This window comes from Oryctolagus cuniculus, chromosome 3 (assembly GCF_964237555.1).
Source record: "Oryctolagus cuniculus chromosome 3, mOryCun1.1, whole genome shotgun sequence".
Classification (NCBI taxonomy): domain Eukaryota; kingdom Metazoa; phylum Chordata; class Mammalia; order Lagomorpha; family Leporidae; genus Oryctolagus; species Oryctolagus cuniculus.
The window spans coordinates 136,262,591-136,282,403 of record NC_091434.1 but is presented as its reverse complement, the minus strand read 5'-3'; the positions used below and the strand labels follow the sequence as shown (position 1 = coordinate 136,282,403).

General features: G+C 43.9%; 1 protein-coding gene across 1 annotated transcript in view; it reads left to right on the top strand.

The window, feature by feature from the left end:
* Positions 1-19,813, top strand: part of DLD (dihydrolipoamide dehydrogenase) — a 34,736-nt gene that overhangs the window by 10,523 nt on the left and 4,400 nt on the right. The window contains exons 3-9 of the mRNA XM_051849690.2: positions 8,857-8,936; positions 9,405-9,473; positions 10,387-10,456; positions 12,286-12,386; positions 15,102-15,245; positions 16,374-16,475; positions 19,512-19,702. Of these exons, the coding sequence (XP_051705650.1) occupies positions 8,857-8,936; positions 9,405-9,473; positions 10,387-10,456; positions 12,286-12,386; positions 15,102-15,245; positions 16,374-16,475; positions 19,512-19,702 (757 nt within the window). The remainder of the gene's footprint in view (positions 1-8,856; positions 8,937-9,404; positions 9,474-10,386; positions 10,457-12,285; positions 12,387-15,101; positions 15,246-16,373; positions 16,476-19,511; positions 19,703-19,813) is intronic.

Here is a 19,813-nt window from a genome sequence, read left to right as displayed (position 1 = left end):
AGAGTGAAGTATCAGAATTCAAGTTCAAAGGCTGAGGCTGAACAGTCTGGCATGAGAACAAGTATAGAGTGTGACTGTGGGAGAAAGTTACTGAAATAGACTGGACATTAAGGCTAGTGAAAACAGCCTCCCTGGGGCAGGCATTTGGCCTGGAGGTTAAGACACTAGTTAGGATGCCAGTGTCCCATGTCAGAGTACCTGGATCCAATGCCTGGCTTAATTCTGGCTTCCTGCTGGTGTGAACCCTGGGAAGCAGAAGTGATGCTTCGGTTCAGTGGTTAGGTTCCTGGATTGAGTTGCCCACCCTTTCCCCCTTCCTCGGAGGGCATTTGGGGAGTGAACTGTCAGATGAGAGCATCTGTCTTCTCTGCACTGTGCTCTCTGCCTCTCAAATAAAAGTAAAGAGCTTTCCCCATCCCCCAACAAAATACTAGCAAATGAACTCTACCAAACAGCTCTTCTGCTTATTTAGTGAATTTGGTAATTAATAATTATTGTCTTATGATATTTCTTCTTTTTTTTTTTTTTTAAGATGTATTTTATTTGAAAGGCTTTGTGATAGAGAAAGAGATCTTCCATCCATTGGTTCACTCCCCAAATGGCCACAGTGGTGAGGACTGGGCCAGGCTGAAGTCAGGAGCCTGGAACTCCCTGTTAGTCTACCATGTCGGTGGCAGGAGCCTAAGCACTTGGGCCATCTTCTGCTCCCCAGGTGCATTAGCAGGGAGCTAATTGTAAGTGGAGTATCTGGGACTCAAACCAGTGGTGCTCCAGTGTCAAAACAGTGGCTTAAGTCATTGAGCTACAGTGCTGGCCCCTGTCCATGAACACTGTATCCTGATTTGTTTTTTTTATTTGAAAGTCATAGTTACACAGAGAGAGGAGAGGCAGAGAGAGAGAGAGATCTTCCATCTGATAGTTTACTCCCCAATTGGCCGCAACGGCCAGAGCTGCGCCGATCCGAAGCCAGGAGCCAGGATCTTCTTCCAGGTCTCCTGCAAGGGTGCAGGGGCCCAGGGGCTTGGGCCATCTTCTACTGCTTTCCCAGGCCATAGCAGAGAGCTAGATCGGAAGAGGAGCAGCCAGGACTAGAACCAGCACCCACATGGGATGCCGGCGCTTCAGGCCAGGGCATTAATATGCTGAGCCACAGCCTAGGCCCCTGTATCCTGACCCACTTGACCAGTGATTCTGAGATAGGGACAGGGGAAAGTCGGAACCGAGGAAGACTTTGGCTTACCTCCTTAAAAGTGATAGTTACCTGTGTGTTTTCCCAATGGTTCATTATGACTGCTATAAGAATTTTATAGTGAACACTCATAGATTGTTCCTTTAACACCTTACTGTACTTAGATTATTTCATAACTGGCCATCCATTTACTTATCCATTGGTCCATCTTATTTTTTTGATGCCTTTTAAAATAAGTTATAGGGGGCCCGGCGCCGTGGCTCACTGGGTTAATCCTCCACCTGCAGCACCGGCATCCCATATGGGCACCGGGTTCTAGTCCCGGTTACTCCTCTTCCAGTCCAGCTCTCTGCTATGGCCCGGGAGGGCAGTGGAGGATGGCCCAAGTGCTTGGGCACCTGCACCTGCATGGGAGACCAGGAAGAAGCACCTGGCTCCTTGCTTCAGATTGGTGTAGCGGCCATTTGAGGGAATGAACCAACGGAAGGAAGACCTTTCTCTCTGTCTCTCTCTCTCACTGTCTATGGCTCTACCTGTCAAATAAAAAAAAAATCTTAAAAAAATAAGTTGCAGACATCTGTACATTTCCCTTAAATTTTGGCTGGTCTTTGAAGTTTTGTCACTGGATTGTACACTTCTGTATTCTAAGCTGGCAAATCTTTACATGAAGACTTGGCTTTTTTCCCTTCATTTTTATGTTGCCTAGCACTTGGAGTGTTACGTCTAGTATGGTGAGACGCGAACTGTTTGGACTTTTCGGCATTTGCTACAGAAAACAGATACCACCATATGGAGTGAGATGCTGATTGGGATGCCTGTGTTCCCATGTTAGAGTGCCTGGGTTCAGTACATGACACTATATGCCTGATTCCAGCTCAGCTCCCATCCCCTCCCCAGAGCCACTGAAGACGTATGGAGAGTGAAGCAAGAGACTGGATATTCTGTCTCTGTTTCTCACTCTGCCTCTCAAATAAATAAATAATAAGATCATGGGGCTGGTACTGTGATAGCTCATGTGGGCACCCTGCTGTGGCAGCATCCCATATGGGTGCAGTGTAGAATCCTGGCTGCTCCACTTCAGATCCAGCTCCCTGCTGGTGTGCCTGGGAAGGCAGCAGAGGATGGCCCAGGTGCTTGTGCTCCTGTACCCATGTGGGAGGCTCCTGGCTCCTGGCTTCAGCCTGTCCTAGGCCTGGCCCAGTCCCGGCTGTTGTGGTGGGAACCAGTGGATGGGAGAGCTCAATCTCTCACCCTTCTCTGCTTCTCTGTCTGTATTTCTGCCTTTCAAGTTAATAAATAAATCTTAAAAAAAAAAAAACACACACAAGATCACATAGTAATATGGGAAATATAAAGTTTTCTTGCTATGTCTTGTGTGTATGTGTGTATTTCTTAATTTTTATTTAGTTGTTTTGTGTATGTGTATATTTCTTAATTTTTATTTGTGAGATACACACAGAAACCTCTCATCTACTGGTTCAATCCCCACATGCCCGGGAGCCACAGCCTCAGTCCCAGTCTCCCATGTGGATGGCATGGACTGACGTACTTAAGGTATCACCTGCTGCCTCCCAGCGGTGCGTGTTGGGAAGATACAATGGGAATGGAGCCAGAACTCAAGCTCATGGCACTGGGATAAGGGATGCAGGTGTCCCAGGTGGCTTCCTAACCACCGTGCCAGACACCTGCCTCAGTCTTAGTTATTGTTTACTTCTGGTTTTGCTTACCAAAAGAGGCTGTTCTCCAGACCAAATGTATTTCTCATTTTTGTCCCGTGGATTTATTTTATGTGTTGCTGCATATTTTTAATGATTAAAAATAAAACACATACCCAAAAGGCCAAAATTGAATTTAAACTCAATAACATAGTTACCAGAGTTTTGAATTATTGTAGAAATAACATATATATTATACTTATATAATGATGAAAAAATATAGAATTTTATGTGGCAAAGTCAAATCTATAAATGTAGGTCTGGAGGAAAGATTGGCAGTGGTGTTGGTGGGGGTAGCAAAGTGGGCCCCATGGGGAACCCCCTTACCCATGGGGACCCCCTTACCCCTGCAAGGAGGAAGAGAATGGCAAGGATGGGAGCGATGACTGAGGACAGAGTAGAGCCACGCTGGCACCACGACCTATACCTGCAGAATGGCTAAGACAGGCACACCCCGTACCTGTGCGTCCTCTGTGTCAAGGGCTTCTCCAGCGCTGAGCCTCTCAGTGCCCACGTGGAGACGCACACAGAGGAGGAGCTGCTGATTGATGAGGAGGGGGCCTATGACACATGCAGCAGGGGCACGAAAGGGAGGCTGAGCACTGCATGGCCAGGCCTCGCCCCTTCAAGTGCTGGGTCAGTGAAAAGACCTGCCAGGACCCCGCCACCCTGCTGCAGCACCAAGACTCACTGGCTCACGTGGCCCTTCCACTGCAACATCTGTGGCACCATGTTCACCTGGTGTGCCACTGTGACCCACCACAGGCAGAGCCACCTGGGTCTGTGTACCAGTCCCACCGAGCATGTGCACTCAGGCACTGCAGGGGCAAGTTCACCCAACTGCACAACCTCATCAGCCATCTGCACACGCACACCTTCCCCTCCTAGAAGCCACAGACCTGTGGGCCCCCTGTGCAGACCCCACTCTCCAGAACCCACAGGAGAAGCTAGGAGGCACTGTGGGAGGGGCTGGAGACGTGCCTGGTGGTCCCTCCCCCACCCAGAGCTCTAATCAACAGTCTATACCAAGGGAAATGACGAGAAGCCACTGTCCCGGCCCTGTGTGCATGGTGCTGGTGTCGCCTACCTCCCTGCGCTGCTTAGGCTCCCAGCTCCCCTTGGGGGCCACTGCAGAGCTGGTAGGAGTGGGTCATGTGGGTCTCACTTGGGACCTGGTTCCTTTCCTGCTGGCCAGGCGCTGGTGTCCCTGGCTCTGGGAGCAGGTGCTGGGAGGAAGGAGTGGAGCCTCCTTCCGTGAGCCAGGACAGCACTGCTTGCTGGCAAAGGCAAAGTCGGGGTGACCCCACCGCCTGCCCCGCTGACTAAAGACTTGTTGCTGTTATTTGTACTGATCTGTTCCTTATTTTTCTTTTTAAATTTTTATTTTTTTAAACCAAAAGAAACAGTAGTTCATTTTCTTTTTTTTTTTTTTTTTCTTTTTTAAGATTTATTTATTTCAAAGGGTTACACAGAGAGAAGGAGAGGCAGAGAGAGAGAGAGGCCTTCCATCCGATGGTCCACTCCTCAGTTGGCCGCAACGGCTGGAGCTGCGCCTGTCTGAAGCCAGGAGCCAGGAGCTTCCTCCAGGTCTCCCACACGGGTGCAAGGGCCTAAGGACTTGGGCCATCTTCTACTGCTTTCCCAGGCCACAGCAGAGAGCTGGATCAGAAGTGGAGCAGCCGGGTCTCGAACTGGCGCCCACATGGGATGCTGGCGCTTCAGGCAGGGTGTTAACCCACTGCGCCGGCCCCAACAGTAGTTCATTTTCTTCCTGTCCCCTTTGGGGCTGAACCTGTGTCTGCAGACTGACTCTAAGGGACAGCTGCCCTGCCTGCTGTCCCCAGCCCATGCGCTCTGGGGTGCCTGGTAAGCCCACCCCTCCAGGCCCCAGAAGCCCATCTTGCCCAAAGGCTCCTTGGTGCCTGAGGCTCATCTTGGCTGCCAAAGAGAGTGTGCTTTCTCCTATAGTTTCCGAGGAATGTTCTTTGTTTAGAGGTACTTGTTTTTTATTAAGAGCAAAACCAGTGTAATGTTCCTGTGACTGTTTGAACTGGAAGGTCTGGGGTTCCGGGGGGAGGCTGGACGTGATGCCTAGGCCGTTCGTATTCTCACTTTGCATTTTCTGCGTGGATGTGCTGTGTGCATGGACAGATGTTTCACTTTCCTTCCTTCTTCATTGAACAAGGTAGAGAGACTTCTGACTTGTTTATGACCTCCTGGATTCGTGATGACAGCATTTTGGTGATTGGTAGCTGAGGCCTTGACTAGTCTGTTTTCTTCCTCTTGGTGTGCCCCGGGGCACCTGCTGCTGATGTGTGCATTTTGCTTCCTGTGGGTGTCCTGGCATCCTGAGCCCACAAGCCTCCATTTTGTCCCAGGAGCCCAACACCGAAGCCATGAAGAGGAAGTGGCTTTTGCTAGGGCCAGGATGAGATGGCAGTGAGCCTGCCCCATCGGGCCTCCTCCCTCAGGCCCCTGAGACCTTGAGCTTGAGAGGGCAGTAGTGCCTACCTTGTCAGCAAGAGATGTAGGAGGAGCTGACCAAAATGTGGATTGGGGGTGGGCTGGGGCGTGTGCTCCCTGAGCAGGTGAGGGGCTAGTCACCACACACAGGGTCCTACCCTCACCCTGGGCTTTCTCAGCCAGTCTCTGACACCTCGAAGGGCCCTGTGCCAAGGGCAGACCAAGGTCACCACTCTGGCTCGCTGCCCTCAGCCTCCAAGAGCTGCCTGGCTGGGCTAGCAGGTCTTAATCTTCATTTCATTTCATACTTTTCTTTCTCTTGTTTTTCTTTTAAGTTCAGACCAAAAAGTTGTTTCCCACCCTCACCCCTCCAGAGACCTCCTGCTGAAGACAAGCCTGAGTTGAGGGACCCAAGTGGTGAGCAGTGTGTTTTGGGAGTGAGGGAGTGAGAGCCACATGGACTGGATCCTGGGAGGAGCCAGCCTGAGGACCCGAGCAGACTCCCCCGGCTCTGCCCCACCCAGTGAGGGAGCAGGGCCTTCCAGGCCTGCTCTCCTGAGCCCGCCCCACTCCGGCAGTACTTAAGCCACAAGACACGAAGTCTGTACCATACAGGCCTGGCCACACACACGGTCTTGAGGCTGTGGCAGCCGCATCTGTGAGGTTACTCCTGACTGTAGGCGATTCCCTTGCAGAACCTCAGGGACTGGGAACAGAGCCCTCACCCAGTGACAGCCATTCAGTGTCCCCACCTTAGTTTCATATCGAGCCTTTTCTGTGTCTTCGTGAGAAAGCAGGTCTCTAGTTTCTTATTTAAGATGTCAGGGGTTTATGGGGCCAGGCAAGGTTAACACCACACTTTGCATTGATTCCTGTTGAGTGTGTGCTTGTGAGAGCGTCTGTGGGTGTTTAAGAGCCTTATAAGGAAGTCAGACTGTTGAAGGGACAGACTTAGAATTCTCTGCTTTAGTTGCTTAATTCCTTAATGTTTCGGAGAAATAAGAAACAGAAGATAGCAGATGGCACATAGGAAAGAGGGTGAACAAAGAAAAAGAAAAACCCTCATACCCACATTCACAGCATCTTTTTAAACAAAAGCTCAGTTTGTGTATAGGACCTCAGTGGGCTCAGAAAAAAGGTACTAATATCTCGTTGTTTACATGAACTTGCACAGTTTCAGACCTCAACAGCTGAAAGACCCATCCCAGGGATGCCCGCCTTCTGCCGAGGGCCCTTCTGAGTCTGCTCTGGAGCTGCTCATGGGCAGAGGCAGCCCTGGGGGCAGAGCAGGGACTGGAAACCTCCGAGGATTCACCGAGCCCTCAATCCCTTTTCTGGGGCCTCTGTCGAGTGATGGGTGTGTGTATTTCTCAGACTTGGGGTGAGTGCATTGAGTGACATTGCTGGGCTGCACCACTGCCCACTCCTGCTGGACAGAGCCACATGCAAGGGTTCCAGAAAAGGAAGAAAAAGACGATCCTTTAAGCAGATGAGAATCTCAGAGACTTCGTAGCATAGCCATATACCTCAGCTTCTGAAACGTGGATCCAGACTGACTGCCCGTTTACACATGCTGAATACTAGATTAATTGGGATTGTAATGACACTGGGATAGAAGAAGGAAGACTCACCTAACTTTTTTTAAAGATTTATTCATTTGGAAGACAAAGTTAAATCTATCTATCATCTGTCTGTCCATCCATCCATGTATCTTCCTTCCTTCGTTTCATCCATCCATTCATCCATCATTCTTTCCACTGGTTCATTCCCTATTACCTGTTTGGAAGGCAAAGTAGCTGGGGCTGGGCCAGGTCAAAGCCAGGAGCCTAGAGCTCCATCTTGGTCTCCTGTGTGAGTGGCAGGGGCTCAAGTACTTGGGCCATTTTCTGCTGCTTTCCTAGATGCATTACCAAGGAGCTGGATCAGAAGTGGAGCAATTGGTCTCGAACTAATGCTCATATGGGATGCTGGATTTGCAAGTGACAGCTTAACCCACTGTGCTAAAACACTGGCCTCAGTCACCTGACTCTTAAGAGTTATTCTTGCTTTACTTGAAGTTGGATTGAGGAGAACGAAGGTAATTAAATGTATTTGTACATTTGTTTTAAAATTATATTCCTAAGGCTACTGATCAGTTAATTTTTCATTTTTATCTTTGTAAGGTAAATATCTAGAATAGTTAATTGAATGTTCTAGTTAGCCTGCTATCTTAAACTCTGTAAAATTTATCAGTATAGGGGTGGCGCTGTGGCGCAGTGGGTTAAAGCATTGCCAGCATTGCATATGGGCGCCGGTTCTAGTCCCAGCTGCTCCTTTTCCAATCCAGCTATCTGAATGGCCTGAGAAAGCAGTAGAAGATGGCCCAAGTGCTTGGGCCCCTGCACCCGTGTGGGAGACCAGGAAGAAGCTCCTGGCTCCTAGCTTCGGATCGGTGTAGCTCCGGCCATTATGGCCATCTGGGGAGTGAACCAGCGGATGGAAGACCTCTCTCTCTCTCTCTACCCCTCTCTGTAACTCTGTCTTTCAAATAAATAAAATGAATCTTTTAAAAAAGTTTATCAGTATAGACATTACATGCCATGTACTATAGGGAAACTTTTTTTTTTTCCTCCTGATATTTCAGAAGTTAGGACCTAAAAGGGATAATTGATCTAAATTAATTGGAAGTATTAAGGCATTATATAAAATTACCTTATGTGGAGCCAGCATTGTGGCACAGCAGGTTAAGCTACCACCTGTGATATTGGCTGGAGCATTGGTTTGTGTCCCAGCTATTCATTCCACTTCTGATCCAGCTCCCTGCTAATGCACAGGCAGTGGAAGGTGGCCCAAGTACTTGGGTGCCCCCATCCACCCATGAGGGAGACCTGGATGGAGTTCTAGACTCCTGGCGGCCTTTTGGACCAGTGCGGCCTTTTGGGGAGTGAATCAGTAGGTGGAAGATACCTACCCTACTATCCCTCCCTGCCTCTATCTCTCTCTCTCTCTCTCTCTCATCCCCGCACTCCCAGCCTTTCAAATAAATAAATAAAACTTTGTTGTCATTCCTGTGTTAGAAAGATTAAGTCATTTGGCCAAGATCACATAGCTGATAAGAGTTGAGATATGAAGCTCAGTATGCCAGATTCCAAACCTCAGGCTGTTGCCTACACACTTGTCTTCTGGTTTCAGTAATTCTTGTCATTTCTCATTAAATGATAGATTTTAGCAAGGTTGGGGGACAAGAAGTTAATGTTACAGAACTCAGTTGTGTTTCCATATGCCATAATGAATAGAAAACAAAAATGGAATTTAAAATGTGCCATTTTCACTGACATTGAAGAACAAGTCCTAGGAATAAAATAGACTGTATAGAAGATGCTTATTTTCACTTTCTTGGAGGCTTGGATGAGTTTTTTTTGGTGGTTTTACCAAGAATTATTTTTGGTAAATATTAAAAAATTAATTAAAATTAAAAAACCTATGCTATATCAATTTGCTTTATTGTAGTTGATGCTGATGTGACTGTGATAGGTTCTGGTCCTGGAGGATATGTCGCTGCTATTAAAGCTGCCCAGTTAGGCTTTAAGGTAAGATTTAAACTCAAAGTAGCTGTGGGTTCGCTTGTTTTCACAAAATATTCTGCGAGTATAGACATGATAAATGATTTCTTAATCCTGTGAATTGTTAGTAAGCTTGAAACTGATGAAGACAGGATTCATTGGGTTGTAATCTCATGAAATGGAAAATGAAGTGCAATATTTTTACCCTGTTCCCAAGATTTAACCATTTGGGCCTCTATTCACACTTTGAAAGACACAGTGATAGAGTTAAAATCATGTATTTTGTGGTGTTGAACAAAAATATGTGTTAAAATAATTGATTCTTGGGCTACCCTAGTTTAGCACTAATCTAATGAAAAATTTTGAAAGATTGTATTCTGATTTCTGGAAAGCAGCTTGAGGAGCTTATTAATTTAAGGCAGATATATTTGGAATTTCAGTGAACAGAGACATTGCAGGTTATGTTCAGTTAAATAATAATTTCTTTGGTTGTAGACAGTCTGCGTTGAGAAAAATGAGACACTTGGAGGGACATGCTTGAATGTGGGCTGTATTCCCTCTAAGGTGAGTATATGCTTTGCACAGCGCAGGGGTGTTTTTCTTCAGCCATGACCTAGAAGGCTGTACTGAGGTAGATGATTAAGCTAATACAGTTACTAAAATTTAATCCAAGGACGATGAAAAAATCAATCCTATGTATTTTCCTTGGTAAAACTTCCAGTATTGTCCCCAGTCTGCCATACATTCCTGAAGCAGATTCTTTGTCTCAGAAGACTTAGCCTTTAGATTCAGATTCTGTTCTTCCATGTTGTTCTTCAGCTTTCCTTTACCAGGGAAACAGATAATAGATCCTTTTAGGTCTCTGCAGGCCTCTTTGTACGTAGACGGGACTGCCTTTTTCACCTGTCACCTTGAAGAGTGTGCTTATTGTGCCTTTGCTTTTTTTTTTTTTTTTTTTAATAAAGATATATTTGTTTGAAAGGCAGAGTTATAGAGAATGATCTTCTCTGCTGGTTTACTCCCCAGATGGCCACACAGCTGGCACTGGGCTGGGCCAAAGCCAGGAGCCTGTAACTCTGTATCTCCCACATGGGTGCAGGGGTGCAAGGACTTGGGCCATCTTCTTCTGCTTTCCCGCGCACATTAGCAGGGAGCTGGATTGGAAGTAGAGCAGCCAGGACTTGAACCAGTGCACTCATATGGGATGCTAGCATTGCAGGCAGCAACTTTACCTGTTGTGCCACAACACCAGCACCAATACCTTTGCTTTTGAAGAAAGTAAAGTTTTTTTATTCATTCTTGTTTGTTGAATGTTTTTTATGTTGTTATTGTTTGTTTTAGATTAATTACTTAAGGAATTGAATTGGTATAGTCCTAAGTATTGTTCCACATAGAGAATGTCATTTCCTGAGTGCTTTATGCTTGTATATGGTCTGCTTATGAATATTTGATAAATCTATGTTTTTACTTCCTTTAGGCTTTATTGAATAACTCTCATTATTACCATATGGCCCATGGAAAAGATTTTGCATCTAGGGGAATTGAAAGTAAGTGCACTTTTCGTATTTAGTGATGTTATCAGACATGTTTAACTGGACTCTTCTGGATGAAGATGTGTGTGTGTAGTGTATGTATATGTAATGTGAGCCTGTTTACGAAGTTGATGGAAAATGGAATTAAAAGGTAGATTTATTCTGGTGCAGACATTTTCTAAATCCATGCAAATGAGGGGTCTTTAAATAATTTACAGAAATATGTATTATGAAAGAATTGCATAGATTTCAAAAATTTCAGGATGAGCTTGTCTTTTAATTTTGTTTTTCATAAAGATTTTAAAGTACCTTCATAAATGATTAGTTAGGGAAGACTAGGATAAAGACTCATGAAAATATAGAGTTACTTAAGAATTTGTAAGTCCAGAGTTATATCCTATCTTCTATTCCTCTGCTAACTTTTGGTTGTAGGAAGGCTGGATCCTGAGTGCCATGGGCAGACAGACATAAAGGAAGGTAGTGGAAAGAGCAGAGGAGAGAGGGGAGGGTGAGGCACAGCGGGAAAAGAGGGCCATTACTGTTGTTGGAATTTGGTATGTCTTGTTTCTGCCAGACTTTTTTGGGCTGTTTTTCATCCTTTGACTCCTATTACTGTTGTTGACAGGAGGGCAGTCTCTTCTAGGAAGGACCTGAGTGTTCCCTGGGATGTTACTTTTCCTTCATTGTTTCTTTCTTTCTTTTTTTTTTCAAAGATTTTATTTATTTATTTGAGAGGTAGAGTTACAGACAGTGAGAGGGAGAGACAGAGTTGGTTCACTCCCCAAATGGCCGCAAAGGCCAAGGCTGCGCCGATCCGAAGCCAGGAGCCAGGTGCTTCTTCCCGGTCTCCCACGTGGGTGTAGGGGCCCAAGGACTTGGGCTATCTTCTACTGCTTTCCCAGGCCACAGCAGAGAGCTGGATTGGAAGAGAAGCAGCCGAGGCTAGAACCGGCGCCCGTATGGGATGCTGGCACCACAGGCGGAGGATTAACCTACTGTATGAGGGCGCTGGCCCCTCCTTCATTGGTTTATTTGCAGTGGTAATTTTCTGAAAGGAGCTGTGTGTTGGCAGTGCAGTGGGTATAGAGGTAATGCATGCTAAAGCAAATACCAAACTGGATGAAAAGTAGAATAATATAAGGGAAGAAGAGATGATACGGTTGTGGGAGAGATAGTCAGGAGGCCTGGATTGCCGGGAAGGCTTTATGTTCCAGCCCTGGGACCTTGGTAAATCTGAAATCCTTAAGGGTCTGTATTTCCTTGGCTCTGAGGTGTGCCGGGGTTGTGGGAGCTGATTTCTGAGAGTTGAGTTTCATCACTTGATCGGGGCCAAAAGTCTGAGAAATAATTAGAGTTGAGCTTCTTTATCTTATGCTTCCAAGTTCTCTTCTGAGTTAAGTGAACGATTAAAATCTAAATGATAAACCTCATTCTTTAAGTGTCTGTATTTGACATGTTCAAATGTGTATCTTTAATTTCATGAAATTATTATTTCCTTTTTAAAATTCTAAATGGTGTTTTACTTTTCGATTTCTTCTTAAATGTCCTCCAGACTTAGAACAGTCCTAAGATGTTCAAAGTGGGATGTAATATTTTATTTTGGACTGTGCTTTTACCCAGGGTCTACATTTTACAGTGTATAAAGATTCCATTATTAAGATATGATGTTGATGAGATTTTATCAGCTATGATTATCATACCAGCTATTAAGTTAAAATGTTAATGCCTTTTATAAAGCCTTGTAAACAGTAGGCTGAAGCTTTGTAGACTTGGTTTAGTAAAAAAAAAAATACCGCAATTCAAGAATTTAGATAATGATTACACATTTACTTAACAACTTACAGTGTCTGAAGTTCGCTTGAATTTAGAGAAGATGATGGAGCAGAAGAGTACTGCAGTAAAAGCTTTAACAGGTGGAATTGCCCATTTATTCAAACAGAATAAGGTTGGTGTTGAATATTCAGATTTCTGTCTAATTTGTACGTATTTGAAACATTCTCATTTGTTTACTGCTGATAGAGTGTTCTAGTTTGCACTTGACTACTGGGGTTGGCGGTGTGGCTTAGCAAGTAAAGCTGCCAGCTTCCCATACAGGTGCTCACTGGCTGCTTCACTGTCGATCCATCTCCCTGTTAATGGCCTGGGAAAAGCAATAGTAGATGGCTCAAGTGTTTGGGCCCCTGCCAACCATGTGGGAGACCGCAAGAAACTCCAGGCTTCTGCTGCCCACTTTGGGAGTGAATGAATAGATGGAAGACCTCTCTGTCTCTCTCTGTCTCTCTCTGTCTCTCTCTCTCTCTCTCTCTCTCTCTGTAAGTTTATCAAATAAATATATAACTCTTAAAAAAAAAAAAAAAAAAACAGAAAAAAAACTGATGTGATGCTTAACCTGACACAGTAACAGGTCTTAATATAAAGAGAACAGATTTCAGGTATTTCATAGGTACAATTTTAAGATAACTGTACTTCCCTTCCTCCTTTTCTGCCTCCCTGAATCCCCCTCATTCTTTGCTTCCTTTTTTTTTCTTTAATTTTTGCAAAAACATGTTTTTGATCCACTCTATAATCACAGACTTAATGCACCACTAACCGTAATATTCAGCACATAGATTAAAAAGACCACAGGAGTATAAACAAGGGTGAAAAATGACAATCAGATCACAAGATTTCTGTTTCATGCCTATAAATTTTTTTGTATGCTCTTAACCTCCACATATCAGAGACTATAAATCATATTTGTCTCTTGGGGAATGACTAATTTCACTAAGCATAATGGTTTCCAGTTGCATCCATTTTGCTGTGAAAGACAGGATTTCATTGTTTTTATGGCTGAGCAGTATTCCATAGTGTATATATTTTTTCTTCATATACTCATCAGTGTTGATGTACATCTGGGCTGATTGTATATCTCAGCTTTTGTGAATTGAGTTGCAGTTAACATGGGATACAAATAGCTCATATGGTGATTAATGTCATTTGGGCAAATTCTCAGGAGTGGGATTGCTGGGTCATATGGTAGATCTGTTTTTAGAGTTCTGAGTCATCTCCATTGCTGTCTTTCATAATGGTTGTTCAAGTTTATATTCCCACCAACAGTGTATTAGGGTACCTTTTCCTCTACATTCTTACCAGCATTTATTATTTTTTGATTTTTGAGTGATAGCCATTCTAACAGGGGTGAGGTGAAACCTCATTGTGGTTTTTATTTGCATTTCCCTGATGGCTAGTGATCCTGAGCATTTTGTCATGTGTCTGTTGGGCATTTGGATTTCATTCTTTGAAAAATGCCTGTTTGTGTCCTTTGTCCATTTCTTAACTGGATTGTTTGTTTTGTTGTTCAGGAGTTTCTGGAGCTCCCTATGTATTCTGGATATTCATTCTTTATCAGGTGTATAGTTTGTAAATATTTTCTCACATTCTGTCAGTTGCCTCTTCACTTTGTTGATTCCTCTGCTGTGCAGAAGCTTCTTTGCTTGATGTGATATCATTTGTCTGTTTTTGTTTGTATTGTCTGTGCTTCTGGGTCTCTTCCGAGAAGTCTTTCCCTATGCCAATGTCTTGCACAGTTTCCCCAAGGTTTTCCTCTAGTGATTTAACAGTATCTAGTCATAAATTTAGATCCTTGATTCACTGTGTGTTGAGTTTTGTATAAGATGTAAGGAATAGGGGTCTTGTTTCATACTTCAACACTCATAGATCAGATTTTCCCATCATCATTTGTTGAAGAGACTGTCCTTACTCCAGGTACTGATTTTAGCTCATTTGTCAAAGATTAGTTGATTGTAGCTGTGTGGGTTTCTATTCTGTTCCAGTGTCTATTGTGCCAGTACCAGAGTGTTTTGATTGTAACTGCCCTGTAATATATCTTGAAATCTTGTATTGTGATACTTCCGACTTTGTGTTTGTTGTTTAAGATTGCTTTACCTGTTCAGGGTCTCTAGCATTCTTTTCTGTAGATTTGCGAAGAATGTCATTGGTAATTTGATTGGGATTGCATTGAATTTATAAATTGCTTTGGGTAGTGTGGACATTTTGATGCTATTCTTCCAATCCAGAAACAAGGAAGATTTTTCCATTTGTATATGTTGTCTTCTGTTTCTTTAATGTTTTGTCATTTTCATTATAGAGATCTTTCACATGCTTGGTTAAATTTATTCCAAGGTATTTGAATTCTTTGAATGCTGTTGTGAATGGTACTGATCTTACAAGTTCTTTCTCAGCCATGGCATTGTTTATGTACACAAAAGCTATTGATTTTTGTGTGTTGATTTTATATCCTGCAACTTTACCAAGCTCTCTTAAGAGTTCCGGTAGTCAATCAGTGGAGTCTTGGTTCCCCTCTGTATAGGATCATGTTAGTTGCAAACAGGAATAATTTGACTTCCTCCTTACCGTTTGATTACTTTTTCTTTTCTAATGGCTCTAGCTAAACTATATTGAATAGTAATGGTGAAAGTAGACATCCTTGTCAGATTCTAGGTCCCAGTGGAAATGCTTATAACTTTTCTCCATTCAATATGAAGCAGACTTTGGGTTTGTCATATTTTGCCAAAGGCAGCATTTTGTATTAGATAAATTATTTACAGAGGGCTTTTAATCTTACTAATCATATTTATCAAAAATTTATTTTAACCTTTGTGAATTTTATTCTTTTATGAAGGTTGTTCATGTCAATGGATATGGAAAGATTACTGGCAAAAATCAGGTCACTGCTACAAAAGCTGATGGCAGCACGCAGGTCATCGACACAAAGAATATTCTTGTAGCTACGGGATCAGAAGTTACTCCTTTTCCTGGAATCACGGTACTTACACTTTACCAGTAATAGCCGTTACAATGTTCTTCTGGATGTGTGTTTTATAAATTTAGCTTATGCTGTTTGTGAATTTTAAATGATAGATCTCTGGGGCCAGCTCTGTTGCTGGAGTCTCAAGTCTGAGGCTGGCCCCTGACCAGCAGGGGCCAGTACAGACACTCCCCAACAAGGCAAACGGGAAGGGTAAGGTCGACGGCTGGTGATGAACACACCACACCACCTGTGAGTTCTGTCGAAGCAGGAACCGCTTTATTGAGGAAGTGTACAGGCTTATAAAGCTTACGAAGGACATGCGCAGTAGGGGAGCCAATCAGAGAAAAGGTCACACAGGCACGGGTGGACCCTGCACAGGGGCACCTTAAGTAAAGTATAGGGATCACGCACTGTCCACATGTCCGGAACTAAAGCAGACCTATCCCTGCCAGTGGTCTGATCTTACGTAGCTTAACTGCAGCAGCCGCAGACACGCCCCTCGAACATTCACCATGCGCCATATTGTAATGGAGGTTTTAGGCAATGCCTAGCACTCTGTGGCATAGTAAGCTAAGCTTCCCTGAGACACCTGCATCCCATATGGGCACTGGGTTTGTGTCCCGGCTGCTCCTCTTCTGATCCAGCTCTCTGTTAATGGCCTGGGAAAGCAGAAGAAGATGGCCCAAAGCCTTGGGCCCCTGCACCCATGTGTAGTATCGAGAGGAAACTCCCAGCTCCTGCCTTCTGATCGGCTCAGCTCTGGCTGTTGCAGCCATCTGGGGAGTGAACAGCAGATGGAAGATCTTTCACTTTGTCTCTCCCTCTCTCTGTTTGTAACTCTGCTTCTCAAATAAATAAATAAAATCTTTTTAAAAAATAGACTTCTGAGTGAAATACTACATCTTGACAGTCACTGAGCTGAAATCAGTATGAAAAAATTAAGAGTTACAATTTTGTTTTGAAATTCCAAATGATAAAATTCAGCATTTTTAAGTGGGATTTGATGAAATTGAGCTGGCAAGTATAGAAACCTCAAAATCAACAGTGAAGCAGTTTCAGTGATTTTACAGTGACATCATAGTTTATAAATCACTAGGTTTTTTCCAAATAACTTTAATCATTTTTCTTGTGTTTTTATTATAGATTGATGAAGATACAATAGTATCATCTACAGGTGCTTTATCTTTAAAAAAAGTTCCAGAAAAGATGGTTGTTATTGGTGCAGGAGTAATAGGAGTAGAATTGGTAAGTGATCCCTTCTTGGTTTAACATTATAAACCATTGATGTTGAGTTTTGTTTAAAAATAATGAAGAATTCACATTTTTTTTTTCAGGATAACCTATGTACTAAATGTGTGTAACCATTAACCATTAGAACAATCTCCTTTTGTTTTTTTGTTTTTTTCCAATCTGCTTCCCCATACCTTCCACCCACCTGTTCCCTAAAACTAGTCTCGTTCTTTCTGAATCTCCCACAGCCCTTCAGGTATTGAAGGCAGCTCTCATTCTGAGCCAACTGTATTCCAGGTAAAGATCAGACTCCTTACTATGACATATGTGATCTGGTCATTCCTGCTTTTCCATCCTCATGTTGGTCCCTCTTAATTTATGTTTTTGCAATGTCAAACTACTTGCAGTTCTTTGCACCCCATGCTATTTGATACCTTCTGCCTGCTCTGTCCACCTGGCAACTTTCCACATATCTCCAGTGTCCTTTCCCCTCCATTTTAGGTGGCCGTCCCCAGGGCTGTTGTGTCTGGTAATCATCAGGAATTGCTCTACTTCTGAAATCATAAAACTCAGGCATTTTGTTCTCTAACCACAACTTGCTGTCCTCTTACTCAGTTGTTTCTGGTGTAGTTTTATACTCAACTTTGCTAGGTTTTCTCTCCATAGGTCCACCTATGGTTTTTTTTCTAACTCAGTCCTTTCCTTCCATGACTGCTTTCCTGGCCAGTTTTGATTGCCCAGTTGTCATTTCAGCCACTCTGTGTCAGTCTTGAGTCACTTGCCTCACAGTTTGGTCGTATCTCCATGGCAGAGCTCTTGTCCTTGTTGAACGCGTCTCTTTTTTTTTATGCTGTTCCCAGTCTGCTGACTGCATCTGGAAGATACATGCCCTGCAGACAGGTGCCTGTGCAGTTGTTGGTCACAGGCCTGCGCAGGAACCTCACCAGCGTTGCCGACAATCTGTTATTTGCGTAGCTGGCACTCTGTCCTGGCCTCTGCAGTGCTATTTCATTTCCCACTCTTGGCAGACCCGCAGGTACACCATCTTTCCCTGCCCACAGGTTACCGTGTCTCTTCAAGATGGCGTGAGAGAGGAAGCGAGGACCCCTTCAGCCTGATGCTCCATATTCGACCATGCTTTTGCCTGACCTCACAGCTGTTCTTTTGCTCTTCCCTCCTGTTACTATGGAAATGCTTTTTCTCATTGAGATTAGTCCCTTCACCCGGGCTTGGAAGTGCATCATCTTCTGCCTTCTCGTGGACTTGATTTTTCAGTGTTCAGACTTGTTTCTCCTTGTGCTTCTCTTTCACTTACAGTTGAGTGTGGCTGTGTGTGCACTCACATGTTACACACAGGTATGCAGGTACAGATGCAGACTTATGTACATATAAAAAGCCTTCTCATGACCCCGTGTCCTTATTCAGTTACTAATTCCCTGTCACCTTCTCTTTATCACCAAGCTTCTTTCAAGAGTTGTCCATGCTCTGTTTCATCAACTCTTACTCCTTGGTCCATGGCTGCTTGTGCCAATAAATTGCTCCTGATAAGGACATGAATGGATTTACTGTTCAGTCTTCACTGCTTTCTTTGGTACCTGTCATCATCATTGTTGATTTTCTTGTCTTCGAAATTTCCTAGCTTCTCTGATGGCACGTTGTGCTGATTTTACATCCGCCCTGAGGACTGACTCCATCTTCTTTGCAGGTTCTCCTTTCTCAGCCTTCCCTTTAATCATTACTCTAGGCTCCTCTCAGGTTTCCATCCTCGACCCTTTTTGTCTTTCCACATAATATTCTCTTCACCCCCATCCCAGTTACACAAGGACTGGGAGATACCTGCAGCTTCGTCCTCTCGCCTTGCTCTGGTTTTGTATCTGTGTGTGTACTGGCATCCCTGCTTGTGTGTCTCACAGGCACTCTCTCCAGTAGATGTGCATCTTAATCTGTCCATCCCACCCACCCCAGTGCCTCACAAGCAGAACCAAACCTGTTTCTCTTCTAGCACTTTCCACCTCAGTGAGCGGTGCTGCCGTCTGTAAAAGATGTAAGCAAGACCTTTGGGAGTTAGATATGATTTCTAGGGTGCCCTCAAGCCCCAAGTGCAGTCAGTCATTATGTTCCTCTGGTTTTCCTGATGCATACCCCCAGCATATATCCAGTTCACTCTCATATTCATCTGCTAGATGCTAGTTAAAGCCAGCATCGTGTCTTGCCATACCTCTTCCTGGCCGCTTTTTTCTGTTTCATAGTTTATTTTCCTTACAGTGGCTGGAGTGATTTTTTTTTTTTAAGATTTATTTATTTTATTTATTTGAAAGAGTTAGAGAGGTAGAAATAGAGAGGTCTTCCATCCACTGGTTCACTCCCCAGATGGCCGCAACGGCTGGAGCTGCGCTGATCCAAAGCCAGGAGCTTTTTCCAGTTCTCCCACACAGGTGCAGGGACCCAGGGACTTGGGCCATCTTCTGCTGTTTTCCCAGGCCACAGCAGAGAGCTGGATTGGAAGAGGAGCAGCCAGGACTCAAACTAGTGCCCATAGGGGGTGCTGGCACTGCAGGTGACGCCTTTTCCTGCTATGCCACAGTGCTGCCCACCCCCTTCCTCATTTCTTCAAGTCTTTGTGCAAATGGTACTTCCAGTGAGGCCCTCCCTGATCATACTAAGTAAAATTCCATTCATTCTTCCTTCAGCAATCCCTGTTCTACTTCCTGCTTTATTTTTCTCAAAGTACTTTAATATCTTCTTGTGAATTTTGCTTATTTATTTCTCCTGTTAGAATTTAAGGTCCCTTACTTTTGTTTTGTTCACCAGTGAATGCCTAGTAGCTAAACTGGTGCCCAGCAGGTAGTGGATGCTCAATGAATGTGAAAGAATAAATATATGAATTTACTCATATTTGTCACAGGGTTAATTTTAAGCCTTAAAGCTTTTAACAAAAACACATAAGCAAAAGAAGGCAATACTTTACAATAAATTACTTAACATGATTTGGTAAACATGTTTAGTTTTATTTTTATGATTATCGGGGTTTTTGATTATTATTATTTGCAGGGTTCAGTGTGGCAAAGACTTGGTGCAGACGTGACAGCAGTTGAATTTTTGGGTCATGTAGGTGGAGTTGGAATTGACATGGAGATATCTAAAAACTTTCAACGCATCCTTCAAAAACAAGGATTTAAATTTAAATTGAATACAAAGGTTACTGGTGCTACCAAGAAGCCAGATGGCAAAATTGATGTGTCGTAAGTATGCTACCTTTGTTTTGATATGGTGTCATCCTTTTCTGTGTATTTTTCTAGGAAAACCATTCAGGTTTCAGAATCAGAGTAAGGAGTTCAGTATAGGGTTTTTTG